General features: G+C 50.6%; 6 protein-coding genes across 6 annotated transcripts; 1 reads left to right on the forward strand and 5 right to left on the reverse strand.

Annotated features, from left to right (window-relative positions):
* Positions 1-764: 764 nt before the first annotated feature.
* On the reverse strand, positions 765-2,054 carry N7511_005685 (mannose-1-phosphate guanyltransferase; the record flags this gene model as incomplete). The annotated part of the gene is made up of 4 exons (XM_057128062.1): positions 765-784; positions 836-1,859; positions 1,953-1,996; positions 2,048-2,054. 4 exons carry the CDS (start codon positions 2,052-2,054, stop codon positions 765-767), a joined length of 1,095 nt encoding a protein of 364 aa, XP_056984579.1.
* A 666-nt stretch (positions 2,055-2,720) lies between these two features.
* Positions 2,721-3,713, reverse strand: N7511_005686 (uncharacterized protein; the record flags this gene model as incomplete). Its single annotated transcript, XM_057128063.1, has 1 exon — positions 2,721-3,713. The coding sequence occupies one exon, from the start codon at positions 3,711-3,713 to the stop codon at positions 2,721-2,723; it is 993 nt and encodes a 330-aa protein (XP_056984580.1).
* A 649-nt stretch (positions 3,714-4,362) lies between these two features.
* N7511_005687 (i-AAA protease YME1) lies at positions 4,363-6,956 on the forward strand (the record flags this gene model as incomplete). The annotated part of the gene is made up of 5 exons (XM_057128064.1): positions 4,363-4,386; positions 4,445-4,585; positions 4,639-4,753; positions 4,824-6,535; positions 6,588-6,956. The coding sequence occupies 5 exons, from the start codon at positions 4,363-4,365 to the stop codon at positions 6,954-6,956; spliced, it is 2,361 nt and encodes a 786-aa protein (XP_056984581.1).
* A 515-nt stretch (positions 6,957-7,471) lies between these two features.
* On the reverse strand, positions 7,472-8,553 carry N7511_005688 (EXPERA domain-containing protein; the record flags this gene model as incomplete). Its single annotated transcript, XM_057128065.1, has 4 exons — positions 7,472-7,554; positions 7,619-7,838; positions 8,005-8,168; positions 8,244-8,553. Coding segments are annotated over 4 exons (777 nt in total), but the record flags the coding sequence as incomplete, so codon positions are not given.
* A 1,803-nt stretch (positions 8,554-10,356) lies between these two features.
* On the reverse strand, positions 10,357-12,314 carry N7511_005689 (glycerol kinase; the record flags this gene model as incomplete). The annotated part of the gene is made up of 4 exons (XM_057128066.1): positions 10,357-10,647; positions 10,706-10,872; positions 10,924-11,918; positions 11,989-12,314. The coding sequence occupies 4 exons, from the start codon at positions 12,312-12,314 to the stop codon at positions 10,357-10,359; spliced, it is 1,779 nt and encodes a 592-aa protein (XP_056984583.1).
* Positions 12,315-14,248: 1,934 nt separating this feature from the next.
* Positions 14,249-15,365, reverse strand: N7511_005690 (DUF3429 domain-containing protein; the record flags this gene model as incomplete). Its single annotated transcript, XM_057128067.1, has 4 exons — positions 14,249-14,671; positions 14,747-14,971; positions 15,038-15,088; positions 15,150-15,365. The coding sequence occupies 4 exons, from the start codon at positions 15,363-15,365 to the stop codon at positions 14,249-14,251; spliced, it is 915 nt and encodes a 304-aa protein (XP_056984584.1).
* Between the last annotated feature and the right edge of the window lie 1,048 nt (positions 15,366-16,413).

Consider the following 16,413-nt stretch of genomic DNA (forward strand, 5'->3'; position numbering starts at 1 on the left):
AAGAGGTGGGCAGAGAAGGACTTCTTCTTTGCAGAACAGTTGATGAGATACTATAGTTATCTCCACAAGTAATTAGATACACATTAGTTAATACAACAAGTCCAATACTTTTATAGTACTGAGTACTTATCTACAAGGCATATCACACTACAAGCAATGAGAATACAATACTCCATACGAAATACAATCAAGTGTAAAGAAGGAGTTGCATGTTTTTTTTTGCTTCGACATCCACCTTCCATTATGTACATCAACAGAACCCGCCCACGCCCATGATCTCATTAAAACAGATATGGCATGATTTCCTTGCCCACCAATTGCTAAAAACCCGCAGAGAGAAAAGAAGAATTGGAAAAGAACAAATGTGTGGTCAACAACGCAAGGAAGCGGGAATGTGATGAAACCTCAATATGTTGCAATAAAACGGGGATAGCTTAGAACATGTTGACAGAAGAAGAAAAAAGAAAAGAGAGAGAGACAAGACTAAAAGGGGTAATTTCTTGCAAAAAACAGCCGATATCGCAGGCTTCCACCATCTAGGTTTCTGAAGGTATCGATCATCGGGAGACGAAAGGAAGGATAGTGCGAGGGCGGCGAGCGCCAACGGAGAAAAGGCAAGCCGACAACGGCAACAGAAGAGAAGATAACGCAGGAAACGACTCCGGTTCTATGCATCGAGGCGGAAAGGGTGGTATCGGCAGAAGGGTTGAAGGGAGGATGAGGGGAGGTATTTAGGGCATAGCGACGTGATTGAAGGGGAGAAATTACATGATGATCGCAGGAACTAGAAATAAGGTTAGATAAGGTGTGAATATATGCCAGTGCCAAGACTTACCATCAATATTCTGCTTGATGCTCTTGTGGGGCAGAACCGAGCCACCGTTAACATAGATCTCGTCGGCGATAGTGACATCGTCTCCGAGAACAGTGACGTTCTCAAGACGAGCCCAGCGGCCAACGGAGCTGTTCCAGCCAACAATGGTGGACTTGATCCAGGCATGGTCCTTGACCTTGCAGTTCTCCATCACGACACAGCGCTGCAGACGGACACCATCACCGATCACGACGTTAGGACCAATGACAACGTTAGGGCCGATGCGGCAGTTCTTGCCGATCTTGGCAGAGGGATCGACCATGACATTGCCACCGTGCACGTACGACTCGGAATGCGGGGCAAGAAGCTTGGGGTTGCGCTTAGCCAGGGAAGTGAGGTACAGACAGGTACCAGTCAAGAAATCCTTGGGCTGACCAACGTCCATCCAGAAGCCTTCCAGGTCGAAAGAGTGAAGCTGACCCTCCTTACAGATGGCGGGGAAAGTCTCCTGCTCAATCGAGGTAGGGCGCAGCTCAATGCGCTTCAGGACACTGGGGTTGAGAATGTAGATACCAGCGTTGATGCGGTTTCCAACGAACTCGACAGGCTTCTCGACGAAGCGGTCGATACGGGAGGCGTGGTTGGGCTTGTGAACAACAACACCGTACTTGGAGGGCTCGTCGACCTTGGTGACGACAATGGTACCCTCATCACCGTGCTTGCTGTGGAAGTCGGCAAGCTCCTTGAAAGGGTAGTCGCAAATGACATCGGAGTTCAAGACGAAGAAAGGCGAGTCGTCCTTGCCCAGGATCTTCTCCGCCAGCTTGAGCGGGCCAGCCGTGCCCAGCGGTTCAGACTCCACAGAGAACTCAATGTTCACACCGTATTCCTCCTCATACTTCTTGAGGGCTGCAACCATAACATCAGGGCGGTAGTTGACAGCAAGAACAATATCGGTGACACCTGCAGCGGCCAAGCTCTCGACTTGGTGCAAGATCATAGGACGGTTACCGAACTCAACGAGGGGCTTAGGCAGAGTGAGAGTCTAAGTCATAGCATTAGCATGATAGACTACATCCAACCTCCCAACTTTTCCGATCGGAGGGGAAGTCAATGGGAAGGGAGATCGACGACTTACCAGAGGACGCAGACGGGTCCCGAACCCTCCAACAAGAATGAGAGCTACAAAAAGTCAGTGCTGAACAGCGGGGGAAGCATTGTACACAGACATACCCTTCATATTGAATTGCGTAGTGAAGATGGAATTAGAAAAGTAGGTGGAGGCAGAGCAAAAGGAGAGACTCAGTATTTAGGGAACACCTGGCCGTTGATGGATTTATTTTCGTCCAAGTGGGGGCACGTGAGCGGTGATTGGAGGGGCTCTGTTTGCGGGAAAAGGGGTAAGCATATTCAGTGTATAGATGTGGACGGCTTCACTTGGGGATTTCTGAATTCGGGGGTTCTTACATTCTTGGGATGCTTGAAATCTCTCTCATGTCATTGACTATTGACTACTGTAATACTTTTTTCACGTGTGACTGTTGTATGTTGCATGAGGAATTCCGTGTGCAGCATGTATAGATCTCCTGAGGTCTGGAGGTCTCAGCCTTTTCGCTCCTCGGGCTATACATCCAATCTTATTGCGTGGCTAGGACCGGACCCCCCAACCCAGATTCATTCCAAAAAGGTCATGAGGTATCGCCCCCTGAGGTGGAGACGGTCCAGGGATATGCTTTGAGAGGGGACAGGCCCGGGGTGCATTGCATAGAACACTGTTGAACACAGACCTGACAACTGGGAATTCCATCCGATCCAGGACTCAAGTCAGGATTATATTAATATACGTAGCTTATAAGTTACTGCAAAGCTTGAAAGCAAGTCGGTTAAAACTTGATATATCGTGAACTTATTGCGTGTCCGGAGGCAGTCGCCCACGTGTTTCAGACATTCCACCGCCTGCCGCATCCGTCACCCATTGGAGCATCCACTCCCGTACTCTGCGAGTCTTCTGTAGTGGAGCATCCTGCACGTTGCTCTGGATGCTCTCATAGAATCCTACTGCATCCGTCGTGTCTACTGCCTGTCGGTGCAAGAGCTCAACAGTGGTCATCCCTCTGCGCAGACTCTGTCCGTATACCTGCAGTTGGAATGTGCTCAGTCCAACATTACGCAGGAGGACAATATCGCGGGGTCGCAGATCGGCCAGTGATCGAGCCAGTTGTACATCACTGGGGTTGGCATTGGCAGATATTTTCTCGGGCTTGATCCAGAAGCTGACTCCGAATCCTGTCTTGGTCTCATCGGCAACGACGAGCTCGACAATGTCCAATTCGGTCTTCCATTGCCGTGTTACCACGCGGCGTGGGGGATGGGCGGCCAGGACCCCCACAATCAGGTTCACCGTCATAGTCTGTGGTGCAATGGATTGGATGTACTTCGCTGTAGGCAGGTCGTGCAGATCGCGGAGGGGTCCAGGGATGCGAAGTATGCGAGGTGACCTCGGGACTTCTTTGTCATACGTAGATATAGTCACACTGTCCTCCCCCAAACTGCTCTCCTGCGTCGAGTCTGCTATCTCCAAGTCTGAAGCAGATATTTCCGAGGTTTCATGAACCAGAAAGGAATGCCGGTAAAATCTGGAGAGGTCGGCATTCGGTGCAATATCCAGCTGATCGGAGACAAAAAAGGACGGGTCCACATGTTCCTGGTAGGGAACATTATAGTCGTAGGTTGATGGCAGTGCTCTCCATTTGGTTTGGTGAGGTTCATTCACAGTTAGTCGAGGTTGAGCCTGGGTTTCTTCGAAGGGATATATGGGCTTGTTGAGAAGCTCATCGGGGTCCCAGTTGAGGCTACTGAAAAGAGGCGATCCCACCAAGAAGATCTTCCTTTGAGTCATTGTAGTGATATCATCAAGCACTCCAAAATAGGCTAAAAATGAGGTGCAAACGATAATCAAATAAGATCAAAATTGTGTATTAAGGGTACGCTTCCAATACTCTCGTGGTACTGTGATTGAGCAGGCACGGGGCAAGGAGAGCCTCTTGGATATAGCCATGGAGGAAAGAGCTCATAGTATTTGAGAGAATTTGACGATCCAAAGACAGGACAACATCACATAGTGCGTGAAACAAAGAGGTTGAGAACGTCAAGTTCAGGTTTCCGAACTTCCGACTCAGCTCATTTGTCGTGTCTTTGCGAAAACACCTGTTTGGCACGTCTTTTGCCCTCACTCTTTGAATACGAGTCGTCAATTGACAGGAAAGCGTAAGCAAGTGAAAGCTCAAATACAACTCTTTCGAAGCTATATCAAAGATGACGTGGTTGGTCGAGGGCTATAATGGACCTCCACGTGATCGCTACGGAGTCCGATTGGGGCACTGTGGCAATGGCCTTTCGCCGCATCAAACAGTCATCATCCAGCTATTTCGTCAACGATGGCATGCTCTCTTATTAGAGTCTAACAGATTTCCACTTTCTACATTTGACTCAGGGGAGCAGACCCTCATCTTCGCACACGGCCGAGCGCCGCTGTACATCGGACAGTCATGGCTTTCCAAGCCCCGATCCCCGTATGTGCTGCTCACGTCCATTGCGAATATCCTGCTAATGACAGCTATTTACTCTCAGAATATTGCGGCTGTGACATCGGAGCTCTGGCCTTCAATGTCTAACATCCTAGCCGCTCCCTTCAGACAGACCGGTCGAACTCCGACGGCCCACGTCAGCGAGCCTTTCCAGCGGAGCTATGCCGGACAAGAGAATGTGGTGGTATGGCTAACCTCTGGCCTGTGTTATTATGTTCTAAATACTGATGGATGTAGTCCTCTCAGCGTGTTGCGCTGCCAGATTGCCTGGAGACCGCTTCCATTAACACGTTGAGAGCGGAGGTCATTGGCCGGCCCGCGCAACGTGCATGGTCTTCACTGTTGAGCACAAGTATGTTGGCCTCCTCTATCAAAATTTGTTACACATGTCAGCTGCTCTAACACTGGATAATCTGCCATAGACAGTTCAATCCGGTCCGCATCCTTTGCGCCTACTCATACTCTCCCCGGTGCTCGTTCCTATTCGACTCTGTCCCCCTTCCGTCTCGTATCTCAACGCCCTGTCCCGAAACTCAATGGTGTCTCCAAGATCCAGCAGCAACGATCTCTGTTCGGAGGGTCCGGAGGATCATCGCACTATATGCTAGCTCAGAAGGAGAAGATCGCGAACAACAGTCCCAGCAACACCAGTGCCCAAAATGCTTTCTACCAGGCCCTGCTCCGTGCCAACATGCCCGCAATCGTTCTCGAGCGACACCGAAGTGGGTACTATGCTAGCGACGGCGCAACCGATTTGTTGCTCCAGCAGGCTCAAGCACGCATCGGTGGCGACGGAGCTTTCGCCGGACAACACGGAAACCTTACCCCAGAACAGCTCCAGGCGGTTGGCCAAGCAGTCGCCGCTCGGAGCACTGGCAGTCAAATCGGAATGTCCACTCGGCAGAACGGCACCGGTGCGAAGGAGGCTCCTCTCTACGTCGTGGTTGATGAGTCTTTGGGAAGCACTGTGTTCCGCTGGGTCAAATTTTTGCTCATCTTCGGTTTCTTCACTTACATCTCTCTGGTTACGGTCACTATCCTGGTTGAAACTACTGGCGTTTTGAAGAACGTCCGTGGCGCCCAGGACAAGGAAGCCCAGCCCGAACAGCAGACCGCACGCTTCACTGACGTGCACGGCTGTGACGAGGCTAAGGATGAGCTGCAAGAACTCGTGGAATTCCTCATCAACCCGGAACGTTTCTCTTCCCTCGGTGGTAAGCTTCCCAAGGGTGTTCTCCTGGTCGGTCCTCCCGGTACTGGTAAAACCCTGCTTGCGCGTGCTGTTGCCGGCGAAGCAGGTGTTCCGTTCTTCTACATGTCTGGATCTGAATTCGACGAGGTCTACGTTGGAGTCGGTGCCAAGCGAGTTCGTGATCTATTTGCTCAGGCTCGTGGCAAGTCTCCCGCTATTATCTTCATCGATGAACTGGATGCGATAGGTGCCAAGCGAAATGAGCGCGATGCTGCCTATGTGAAGCAGACACTCAACCAGCTTCTCACTGAACTTGACGGATTCTCTCAGAGCAGTGGTGTCATCATCATTGGTGCTACCAACTACCCTCAGCTGCTGGACAAGGCCTTGACTCGCCCTGGTCGATTTGACCGCAAGGTCGTCGTCGATTTGCCTGATGTCCGTGGTCGTATGGACATTCTGAGACATCACATGAAGGAGATTCAATTTGGTCCTGATGTCGACATTGGTGTTATTGCGCGTGGTACTCCCGGCTTCTCTGGTGCCGACCTGGAGAACCTGGTTAACCAGGCTGCAATTCACGCCAGTCGTGACCGCAAGAGCAAGGTTGGCTCGTTCGACTTTGATCACGCTAAGGACAAGATCATGATGGGTGCCGAGGCTCGCAGCCGTATCATCCAAGACAAGGACAAACTTTTGACTGCTTACCACGAGGCCGGTCACGCCCTGGTTGCTCACTTCACCTCTTCTTCTACTCCCCTTTACAAAATTACCATTGTTCCCCGCGGTATGGCTCTGGGTATCACCCACTTCTTGCCGGAGATGGACACGGTCTCCAGGAATTACACCGAATACTTGGCAGATATTGCCGTCTCGATGGGTGGTAAGGCTGCCGAGGAGCTGGTTTTCGGCCACGACAATGTCACTAGTGGTATCTCGGCTGTAAGTTTCTTTGCATCCTACTATTCAAGCGTCAAATACTAACGTCTCCTAGGACATCCAAAGCGCCACCGAGACTGCATTTACGCTTATCACCCGATTCGGATATTCCAAGAAACTGGGCAACGTCGATCTCTCAACCAACTACGACAGTCTATCATCCGAAACTAAGCAAGAAATTGAGGGCGAAGTGCGCCGACTTGTAGAGGAAGCCCGTGATCGCGCAACAACTATCCTAACCGAGAAGCGCAACGAACTTGAGCTCCTTACCAAGGCGCTGATCGAGTATGAAACGCTGACAAAGGAGGAAATGGAACAAGTTCTGAAGGGCGAGAAGATCAAGAAGCTAGAGGCAGTCCCAAGGACACCAGTCAAGCTTCCCGATGCCTTGCAGTCGACCAGTATCAACCCGGCCAGAGAATAAACTGGCTAACCTCCCTATTCCCTTCTCCTCTCCGTGACTGTTTCATTATGTTTTTTTTTTTTCTGTTTTCTTGCTGGCTCTACGAAAACCACCTATGCTTTGTGTCTCTATCGTGCATCCCCGGATCGTTCGGGCGTCTTTATTGAAAATACCATTTTTCCTTGATTGTCTCTTCGGCATCTCTGTTGCTCGATTCAACGTCTGCAGGTTGGGTTGCTCATTATCTTGCTGTCCTACGAGGTGATATCATTTCTGGCCTGCATGGATCTATATTGTACATATTCACTGTACGTGTATGTTATACATGATTTTTTTTTTTGGATTGTACCGTCGATGAAGCCGTAGAATTGGTCTTCCCCAGCACAAGACATACCAAGATACAAGTGTCTCCCAACATCTGAATAGAGTGGCACAAGATTTATCTCAAAAGCCAACCACCTCCCCTCTAAAAGGAAACATCACCCATTCTCCTCCAGAACGCCCATCCCTCCCCCCTCAGCAACCCCACGATACCCTCACTCCTCTTTCCTCTCCCTCTCAAGCCTCTGAAGCTTCTCAAACCCACCCCAAATAGCAACAACACTATCCCAAACATAATCTGAACCCCGTCAGTAACCAGCCACCCAAACAAGCACATCATGCAGCAACCATGGAATACTCACAACACCCAACAACCATCCAAATGAAATTGAAAAAGAAATAATAAAACCAAAAGTAATACCCCTCCGGTCGACAATACGATTCATCCAGCAAACTGGTAGCATAGTAAAGCACATCCCCGTAAACCTGACCCGTCGAAACGACAATCTGCAAAGCGTGTCGAAGTGGATGTTGAACGGCGATACAATAAGCGATTCCGAAAGCCAAGGGACCCCATGCGAACTGAACCAGAAGGGAAAAAGGAATACTCGTTAGCATGTCTCTCACGCGGAAAGAATAAAAAGAAAAAAGGAAAGAAAAATGGGAATCAAGACAAGGCCATTTTCCACATAATGTTAGATAAATAAATTGGCAGCGAAGTACCATCCAATCGAGGAATCCCACATACCGCCGTCACAGCCTCCATAGCAAGCAAAAAAGCATCAGAAGTCAAATAGCGCGAATCGGAAAGCGAGTATTCCTTCCACAGCTGGGAAAAGAGGGTTTGGTCGCCGGCTAGAGTTTTATGGGTTATGACGAAGTGGGCTTCGAAGAAGAGGTGGATGAATCCCGCTGGTGATAGTCAGAAGCCATTTGAGGTGGTGGTTTGGGTTGGGCTGGGGGATAGCTGTCAGGATGGATGCATACTCAAACACATCCAGGTAAAGGCAATTCGATCGGATGGGCTGGCTGTTGGTCGTAGACGGCTGATGAGGGTGTACGCGACGCATAGTGTGAAGAGCCATTGGAGTCCGAATTGGGTGATTAGGGATAGCACGCTGCTTTCGTTGGGGGTGTAATGGGGGAGGGAGATTGATGGGGGGTGGTAGTTGTGGGATATCAGGGTTGAGTTCATCTTGGTATCTTGGATTTGGTAGAATTGTGATTTGGGTAATTGGGTAATTGGGGTTTCCTTTGTATAGACCGTCTGAGCTATATAGATCTGCTTGGACACTAAGCCTAGAGTAAGATAAGCCAAGACGGGGGCCTCGGGGTCCGCGGATCATGGGTTCCCGAGTCAGGCCAGTGGTTTTTGTTGGATTTGTAATGGCCTTTGGTCTTCCAGGGTTGTTTATTGGTTGGATGGTAATTGACTTGTTATCTCTTCGTCGTCTGGGAAGCAATATTGGGAGCTGTACCCGACAGGCGATCAATTGAACCGGACCATAGATCAAATGAAGTGACGGCAAATATGAGGCGACAATCACAGCAATCACTGGAAGGATTGAGGAAGGGTGAAACTGTATACCTGGCACTAATCTGATTCAGTCGCGTTGGAATATTGGATGGGGGTGGTACTGTACCTTCATCCCGGCTTGTCGACCTTGGTCAATAAGACACGTTCGACGGTTTTTGATACAAGTTACTATATGACCAGATATATTGCTGCCTTCTATGTCTGATAGCACTAAAGTGCAAGTAAATCGTATAATACCCATTTGTACAGTGAATTAATTTTAAACTTCTCTGCTGAGGACATATATATCGAGACGGATCTCACGACAGGGTCATGATAGTCTCTTCAAGTATATTAACTCCAATATATCCCTAACAATACCCCCATATCATAGAAACAACAATCCAACCCACAACACATACATAGATGATAAACTATCGACAGGTATGTCTACAGTATACACTACACTAGCCATCCACAACCCCCCTGGGGCCATATCAACCCTAACCAAAAATAGAAACAACCCTAAACCCAACCACGGACGCAAAGCCGGAGTCCCAAACTCTAGACACGATGACTTCATCGCTCCCCAGGTACAGGACAGGATGGGACAGCCAAAACTATCGTTCCAGAAAGAAGCATGGACCGGCTGTTTTTGCTGTAATAACCTTGATTGGGGGATCCCACTGGTATGATGTCATTCTTGGACCTACAGTACAGTGTACCCAGGCAAGGCTACAGTACAAACTGTAGATCTTGGCTGGTAGAATTGTGATGCCTTGTTTCTTGTTTTGTGACATCTATAGTACTGTATGGAGAAGAGAAGATGTGCAGGGATAGTGGCTATTTGTTGGTTCGATTGATTGGTGAGGTTGGGTTAGAGTTCGGGGCGTGGAGGGCTTTGTTTGAGGGGAATGCTGGCGGGTTATACAGTTGGCAAAGACTTTCACATAGATGTCATCCATCCATGAATGTTAGAATGAGAATGATACTCGTGTAGTGATATGATTTGGAATGTTTTTGGCTTCATTTTCTCCCAGAACGGTAGGTATATACACATGGTTAGCCAACAAGCATCATCCGGAGGACGAGCAGTCAACAGCGTAATGAAAAAGAAAGATGAAAAAAAGAAGAATAAAATTTCCAGCTCATCCCCTCATATCCACGCTGGAAAGAAAAGACGATTCCCATCATAATTCATGAAATGAAGGGGAGGGAAATGTAGGGGGGTGTAGGGCGGCACAGGCGCACTAGCGTGATAAACACACGCCTATTAGGACGGACTTTCTAATCAGGAAGGCTCTCTAGTATATATAAAATAAAGGAAACGTGGGGCTCCCTCTGTCCCCCCGGAAGAAAGACGGATGATCGTGATCCGACTCGACCAAGAGAGAATATGTGCGGTGTCCGATGATATGGTATGGTTCTGGTCATGATGAAAATGCCCCTCTTTCTCAGATCTCCCTCTCGCTTCTCTCACGTATGCGAGTTGAGTGGTGGTATGCGAAGCACAAACTCGGTCTCAAGTGTCGATGACAGACCGGCTTGCGGTGTCATCTCAATGAATATTTATAGAAATGTGGTTTATTCGACATCGTCATCGTCATCGTCATCATCGTGGTTCTGGCGATCGTCGTCGTCCATCCAGCCACGGGACATTTCGACGGCCTTGGACCACTTTTTATACATGCGGCCGCTGGCTTTGGGGGACATTTTGGGGGCGAAGGATGCGCGATTGGCGCGGTTCATGTCCTTGAGTTCGGAGAAGTCTTTCCAAATGTTGATGGCGAAGCCTGCGGCGATCGCAGCTCCAAGGGCAGTAGTTTCGTGCATTGAGGGGCGCTCGACGGGTATTTGGATGATATCGGCTTGAGTCTGAGCAGAACCGGGTGAGCGATGGTCCAGGTGATGGTGAGGGAGGGTGTATACGTACCTGCATGCAAACATCGGAATTACTCATGCCGCCATCGACGGCCAATTCCGTCAGAGTCTTGCCACTGTCCATTGCCATGGCATCGAGGATAGCCTTGGTTTGGAAACAGGCCGCTTCCATCGTTGCACGGGCAATGTGTCCTTTTTGTGTGTGGGCGGTGATACCCCCTGGAAGACATTAGCGAGGAATCTTGGGAGACGCAATGAAAAGTAGCTTACAGATGGTTCCTTGAGCATCATCGATCCAATAAGGAGCAAAGAGACCACTGAACGCAGTAACGAAAATGCAACCTCCATTATCCGGTACACTGGCAGCCAGGTCACTGACCTTGCGCGAGTCACGGAAGAAACCGAGGTTGTTCATAAGGAAAGACACACCACTACCCGCCACGGCCACACTGCCTTCCAATGCATAGACAGGTTTGCGATCCCGACCCAGTTGGAAACCGACAGTGCCCAGCAGGCCGTGTTTCGAAATCACAGGCTTATCGCCCACGTTGTAGAGAAGGAAGCAACCAGTGCCGTATGTATTCTTGGCCATTCCAGGACTGAAGGCACAGTGACCGACCAGTGCCGAAGCCTGGTCACCTAGACAACTGGTGATGCGAACGCCATCCAGCGGACCGTCCACAATCCGACCAAAGCCGTCGGGGTCCGCCGAGGGGAGAATGTCTGGGAGACGGATCTTGGTCTTGTCAATGTCGAAGAATTTCAACAACCGATCATCATATTGGAGGGTCTCAAGGTTCATGAACATGGTCCGCGAAGCATTGGTCACATCCGTCACCAGAAGCTTGTTCTGCGGGCCACCATTGAGGTTGTAAATGAGCCAGGAATCCACCGTGCCGAATGCCGCCCGACCGTCATCGTATGCCGATCTGACGTCGGGGAGGTTGTCCAGCATCCATCGTAGTGTGACCGAGGAGGGGTATGTAGAGAGAGGAAGACCGCAAATGCTGGCCAAGTCATCCGCGCCGGGCTTGGCCTTCAGTTCACGCACCAGATTGACCGTCCGGGTGTCGGTCCACGTGATAGCGTTGTGCAAGGGTTCGCCAGTCTCCCAGTCCCAAACCAAAGCGGTCTCTCGTTGACTGGTGATACCCACGGCTTCGATGTCGGATACGTCGTGACCAGCGGCCAGGAATGCTTTCATAGCCTCTTCGATACAGATGTAGACCGACTCAACCAATTCGTACGGGTCTTGTTCGTGCCATCTGTGGGGTGCGGGGCAATTAATCCTGGGGGTCTCTGGAGATATAAATCAAGGGGGAGTTCGACACCTACCCTGGATGTTCATGAAGCTGACGGAATTCGGTCTGGTATTTGGCCACCGGCACACCCGTACAGTCGAAGATGATGAATCGAGTACTCGTCGTACCCTGATCAATGGTACCAATAAACCGGTTCTTCAGATCACCGGGGACCTTCTCTTCATCTTGTAAGAGCGAACGATCTCCATCGTTCTGCTGTTTTGGCCGATAGTCCAGACTCAACTTTCGCTGTTGCTGCTGCTCCTGGTGCTGGAACACATGTTCTTCCCGCTCGAAATCACCCGCGGGTTCTGAGTCTCCATCAACGCTATCGTAGTCCAAATCGAAGGGGTTCCGCATGGTGGGTAGTAGATATGAACCAAAAGAAGAAGAAGAGGAGAAGAAAGGGCGAGTAGGGTTTACGCCAGGGATTTAAGGGAGAGAAGAGAGAGGGGGGAACTACGAGGTGGCGGTGATATGGGGGGGGGGGGGACCACAGCGTTGGCAGAAAAGTGGACCGTGACGTACCGGTGACCGGGCAACTTTGGGTACAGTTTGGCGGTCACCAATGTGGCGAGTATATATATATATAGGGTAAGGGGGGAGGGAGGAGAGGGGAACAGAGAAGGGTAACAAGATGAAGAAGAAAAAGAAGATATATCCAATCTAACAGCAAGACAGAGCTCACTTATCCCAAGGGGTGGGCCTAAGGAGGGGAGCCACAAATCCGGTTCGGGGTTTTTTTCTGATCAGAAGACCTCGTCACTCCCCCACTCGTTATACTCAGTTGCTCTCTCTCGTCCATAAACTCCCCCTGGACCACCTTGCGTTTCCATCTTTATATCTATGCTTAACTCGCTTCCTATCCTCTGCTCTCCAGACACCTCCAGCTCTCAACTCCAGATCACCTCCACACGGAGATCAACCACATGACACGATCCATTTTTCCTAGTTCTAGAACCTCCCCCCCCTTATTTTAGCCCTGAGTACTTCCGATTCATGGAGAATTAGTGGAAAAATTATTTATTGATTTTATTTTTAAAAATAAGCCTACAGTCTAGGTCTCAATCCCCTAGATTCTGAGATTCTAGTCGAGGCCAAGAACATTCGAACCCCCCCCCCCCCCCCCCCTGGGGAAAAAAACGGGAACCCCTCGCCGCTGGGGTTGACTGTGCATACAGCAAGTCGTAGCCTAGCATAACACAATCACAGTCCCACCAACACGGGCATAACATACCAAGATCTTGGCCAGTTCCCGACGAAGGACTAGATGACGTTTCCATCAGCTTGTCGCTGGTGTACCAGGTTCCCCAGTCTGGAGAACCGGTCTTGCTCCATGTGTCCTGGCCCTATAAGAAGCCACGACGGCCCAGCGCGTGGAGAGGGATCTGTCTGCCAGGGACAAGGGACGTGCGAGCTCAGTAGATCACGCGAAGACGCAAAAAATCCCCACTCAGCAAAATAAAAAAAAAAGGAAAAGGAATGTCACTGGAAAAATAAAAGAAGGGAATCAGAAAGGAAAGGTCAAATGGGAAATGGGAACCCGTCGATCTATGGATTCTTGCATTTCTGGTTCTGTTGGACCATGCAGGTGTGCTCGCTCTACCTTCCCAAACTGTCGGGTATAGGTTATCTACTCTAGGGCTTCCATTTCGACTGGAGGTACTGGATGAGTGGACTGGAGGAATGGGTTGAGATAACAGGTCTTGTTGTTCTTCTGCTCTTCTGCTCTTCTGCATTTCCCTCTTCCCTGGATTATGGTAATTCTACACTCTCCAGGGATACACTAGTGTCTCCATAGTCAATCTCTAGTTGGATATATTCGGCACCCCGTGACCCCCCCCCCCGGGGCCCCAGGCCGTTATTTCTTTTTTCTCTCTCTTTTCTCTCCCTTGCCTGGAGGGGAATTCGGAGACCCGACGCCGATCTGCGGCAACCCGGTCTCTTGTGACCTGGTTGATCACCAATTCTCCCCTTTTCAGGTACTCCTGCAGATGTGAGATTGGGTGCCAAGCACGTGTTGCTCTGGTCTGTGAATACACTTTCTATCTTCCATCTACTGTACATCCTTTGGAAAATTTACTCTTCTATCTTATCTGGGGGTCTCGAACATAGAAGACCCCAAAAAAAAACATTGCGACTCGATCTTCCAACTATCGACACTCCAATTAACAAAAGAAAAATTTCAGTGGCCGCCCTAGTGCGTTCTGCGTATATTCTACAGGAAATCACGGGTAATGCAAACAGAGGTTCTGTCTCAGGGAAACAATCCCTTCGCCTTGTCAAAAGGCAGTTTAGTCGGTCTCCTCGATCTCGCCGCGGCGGCGAGCGGTAGCCTCCTCCTTCTCCTTCTTCTGGAGGAAGATCAGAGCATTGATCTTGTCCTTGATGGTGTGCTCAGAGACAATGGTCTGCTGGATCTGCTCACGGCCGATCAGGGTGGCGACAATGCTGGCACCGACAACGAAGGTCAGGACGAAGCGGTACATGCCGTACCAGTGGGGAGCACGGCCGGCAGCGGCGGCACGGGCATCGTTGTAGTACAGGAAAGTGAAGGCAAGGAACTGGCTGATCAGAGCGTACTCAACGGGGAACAGCAGAGTAGGCCAGGCCACCGCGGGGGCGATGATACCGGCAGCGTAGCGGCGGTAGCCGAACTTGCCGCCGTAGCCAGCCCACTCAAGACCCCAGTGGATGGCACCGAGGAAGGAGAGGATCTAACCGCAACGGGTGATAAGCAAACGCGCAAAATTTGAGAGGGGCTAGACTTCGTCTGTCGGAAGTGGACTTACAACGGCACCGTAGCCAACCTGGATGGGCTCGAGCATGTGCAGCATCAGCTCAGCAGACTGGCCGGAGAAGATGAGACCGTCACCAAGAGCAGCAGCGCGGTTGATCTCGTAGGAGAGGTAGACGGTTTGCAGAGAGGTGGCCAGGTAAGGGACCACACCAGCCATACCAAGGTAGAGAGCCTCCTTGGGGACGTGGCTCAGGCTGAAGGTCTCGCCGATGACTTTCTATACTGGTAATTAGCATCCGTAGATCCAACAGTCGTTGTTTGACATGGATTCAAAAGTACGTACAGCCTCGGAACGCATACCCGCCATGACATCGATGTCATCCTCATCCTTGCCCTGTCATATGGTTAGTTATTGGACCCCCTCTGCGAATGACAATATATGCCCGAGTTCTTACGTGGGCGGAAGAAGAAGAAAAGCGAACGAGAGCGGTGGTAACGGGCTTGTGAGCAGTAAGCGCGAAGCTCGGCGCGGAAGGACGGATCGCATTGCGGGCAGACGAGGTCATCTGAGCCTTGCAGATCTGGTTGCCCAGAGAAGAGCGAGCCACGGAGGCATTGGAGCTCGAGAGAGCGCGGAGCGCAGAGCGGGCGGCGAAGTTGCGGTACAGCATGGCGGGGATACAGCTTTTCGTGGTCGTCGGGTTAGCAAGATCGGAGCAAGAAAAGCCTCGGGTTCGGCCGGATTGCAGAGTCAACCCACCCAATTGGACTTTTAAATAGCTGGTAAGAGATCTGAAGAGTGGAGATGAGGGTATACACCCGGAAAATGACTTGGTCTCAAAGTCGAGGGCGTGGGTTTTCCGGGAGGGAGCAAATAAGAATATCCAGAAATGAAGTGACCGAGTGATGAGGTGTGGTCTGCTTTCGGGCGGACCGTAGCGACCCGAACTGCAAAGATAATGGCCTGAGGCAGACTTTCCGGGGCTCCGTGCTCAGGCACGTGACCTACCAGCACGGGGGCTGCGCCCTAGCTGACTCAGCCAAAGTTGGCACCTGGGCAGGGAACTACGTCACCTTTGGGGTAAACAAGTGTATCCATTACAGTACGAGTAGGAGTCCTTTTGCTACTGGACATCGTATGTTTCTGGGCTTAACTTGAAAGAAATTAGTATTGGCCCCCAACTGGGACAACTGGCATCACTTAAAGCTAAGAGGCCTGAGTACTGTGTACCATCAAAGTACTTCGGCAGGGCGGAAACCATAGCCGTGATTGGCGTAATTGACCCGTACCCCGTCTGTACCGAGTACCTCCTCCATCCATACCTTTGCGTAACAGATAGCACCACTCTCTACCATTTTGGATACCCAACTCTCACTCCTTTAATTCAGCGGGCCGTTTATCACATTCGATTACTTATTCCTGGCTTTCAGCCATCTCATACCGATCACCCTCCTTGGAGAGATTTAGTTCCTCGGTATCGCGTGCCTAGCCCGCTCTGAATGGCTTGATTGTCCCTCCCGTGTGCCAGGGTTCTCAGAAGTGACGACGTACGTACCTTGCTGATGAGACAACTCCCCGCCAACTTGCCTTCATTGCTGACCCTTCAGCTACCCTGGATCTCGGAATAACATCCAATTCCCGACTCACGCCATTGAAGCGACATCCGCGCCGGCCATAGCGCCAGTCCACCGGGCCTGGTCTACACCCGCACGCCGCAA

The sequence above is a fragment of the Penicillium nucicola genome (assembly GCF_028828085.1).
Source record: "Penicillium nucicola strain IBT 29836 chromosome Unknown utg000005l, whole genome shotgun sequence".
In the NCBI taxonomy this organism is placed as follows: domain Eukaryota; kingdom Fungi; phylum Ascomycota; class Eurotiomycetes; order Eurotiales; family Aspergillaceae; genus Penicillium; species Penicillium nucicola.